The following is a 1717-nucleotide window of genomic DNA, read 5'->3' on the forward strand; positions in this document are numbered from 1 at the left end:
TCTGTTAATGTTTTCATATATATAAGGTAACCGTTGCTGATGTGTAAACGATCCCCCCGAATCGGTACAAAGAATTGATAAATATTTGTATCTAATTCTGCCATGACACATTTGGTCCATAATTTCAACCTTACAGTCTGATCAAGCAGATATCGTCGTTGCTTTAGATCTTCAGCAGATGTTGTCCACCTGATATTTCTCCAGTTTCCTGGCGTCGGTGTCCTGCTGCTGCTGCATCTGTCCCGGCAGCTCCTCTGCTGGTGCCCTGAGGTGCTCCACGTCCTGCGGCCGCAGCGCGCTCTGGACCGAGATCTGAGTCAGGATCTCACTCGTGAACTCAAACGTCTCGGCCTGGGGAGTGATCTCAAGGACCATGTTGTGGTTCCGAGAATCTGGGAAGGAAGGTTTGGATGAGTCAATTACTTTGGATTGAATAGCAAAGTTGGATGGCCGTTAGACATCTTCACGCAGGGCAGGCAGATTTTTTTTTTTTTAATTTTTTTATTCTGTTTTCTTTTACCAGGGTGACCCTCTCAGTGGCTACTGCACTGCTTTACAGAGGGGCCCTGGAAAAGAATAAAGAAATTTGCTACATCCAATCATTCATCAACCTGTTAACGAACTTCAAGGTAGTTTGGAATCTGGTAGAGACGGTACTAAGAGTTAGCCTGGGAGCCAGACTGTTGCCAGGGCCATATTGGGCATGTTGTGGTTATGGGAATCTGGTAGAGAAGGTCAGACCGTGTGCCAAACTGTTGCATGATGTGGTTCCGCGAATCTGGTAATTAGAGTTTGGTAGAGAAGATTACTGGAATCTGGTAATGTAGGTTTGGAAGCGTTGAGTTTATTTGGAAGAGTTAAGTTGAGTTTGAACGGATCCAGACATAGCGCACACACACACAGACACACACAGACACACACACACACACACACACACACACACACACACACACACACACACACACACACACACACACACACACACACACACACACACATATATATGAATGTACATTAGTTATTCTTTCTGTGTCCCTTTATTAATACACACGATACAAATGCACAGAGGAATATATACAAAACATAAATACGTATTCACTGATAACAATAAAGAAGAGTGGATACTTTGGATAGAATATCATTGAACACAATTTAAAGGGGAAATGATTCTTAAGAACAGGCCAGACTAGGCCTGGTACTTACAAATCACGCAACGTTGTTCGAGGGAATGGAGCCACTTACTCGTGCAGCACACACAGTTTCCGCTGACACAGCCGATCGCAGAGTGGACGATGATGGCGATGGAGATGAGGACTACCAGAGCCACCAGGACAACACTCACGATCGTCATCGTCTGAAGGAAAAGAGAATACATATTGCTTACAGACATATCACAGGCTAACACATTTTCAGTCAGGGCCTAGCCATAGCCATAGCCCTACCAGGGCACCAGGACAACGAGGACAACACTCACAATCGTCATGTCTGCAGGCAATGAGAATACATATTGCTGACAGACATATCATACGCTAACACATGTCCAGTTAAGGTCTAAGCCTAGCCCTAACCCTACCAGGGCCACCAGGACAACACTCACGATCGTCATGTCTGGAGGCAAGGAGAATACATATTGCTCACAGACATATCATACGCTAACACATGTCCAGTGAAGGTCTAAGCCTAGCCCTAACCCTACCAGGGCCACCACGATCGTCAT

The 1717-nt window shown here is 45.4% G+C and overlaps 1 protein-coding gene across 1 annotated transcript; it reads right to left on the reverse strand.

Moving 5' to 3' along the window:
• On the reverse strand, nucleotides 1-1717 carry LOC109475129. Its single transcript, XM_019775666.1, has 3 exons — nucleotides 1697-1717; nucleotides 1243-1354; nucleotides 1-392 (listed from the first exon to the last, which is right to left on the reverse strand). Exons 1-3 carry the CDS (start codon nucleotides 1715-1717, stop codon nucleotides 172-174), a joined length of 354 nt encoding a protein of 117 aa, XP_019631225.1. The 3' UTR covers nucleotides 1-171.

The sequence above is a fragment of the Branchiostoma belcheri genome, unplaced genomic scaffold (genome assembly GCF_001625305.1).
Source record: "Branchiostoma belcheri isolate BF01 breed outbred unplaced genomic scaffold, Haploidv18h27 scaffold33, whole genome shotgun sequence".
Taxonomy (NCBI): domain Eukaryota; kingdom Metazoa; phylum Chordata; class Leptocardii; order Amphioxiformes; family Branchiostomatidae; genus Branchiostoma; species Branchiostoma belcheri.

Coding starts and splice junctions, on each gene's coding strand:
- LOC109475129 (XM_019775666.1), bottom strand. CDS start 1,717: ATGACGATCGTGGTGGCCCTG. Junction 1,355..1,696: donor TGACGATCGTGGTGGCCCTG/GTAGGGTTAGGG, acceptor CTTTTCCTTCAG/ACGATGACGATCGTGAGTGT. Junction 393..1,242: donor AAACTGTGTGTGCTGCACGA/GTAAGTGGCTCC, acceptor CTTCCTTCCCAG/ATTCTCGGAACCACAACATG.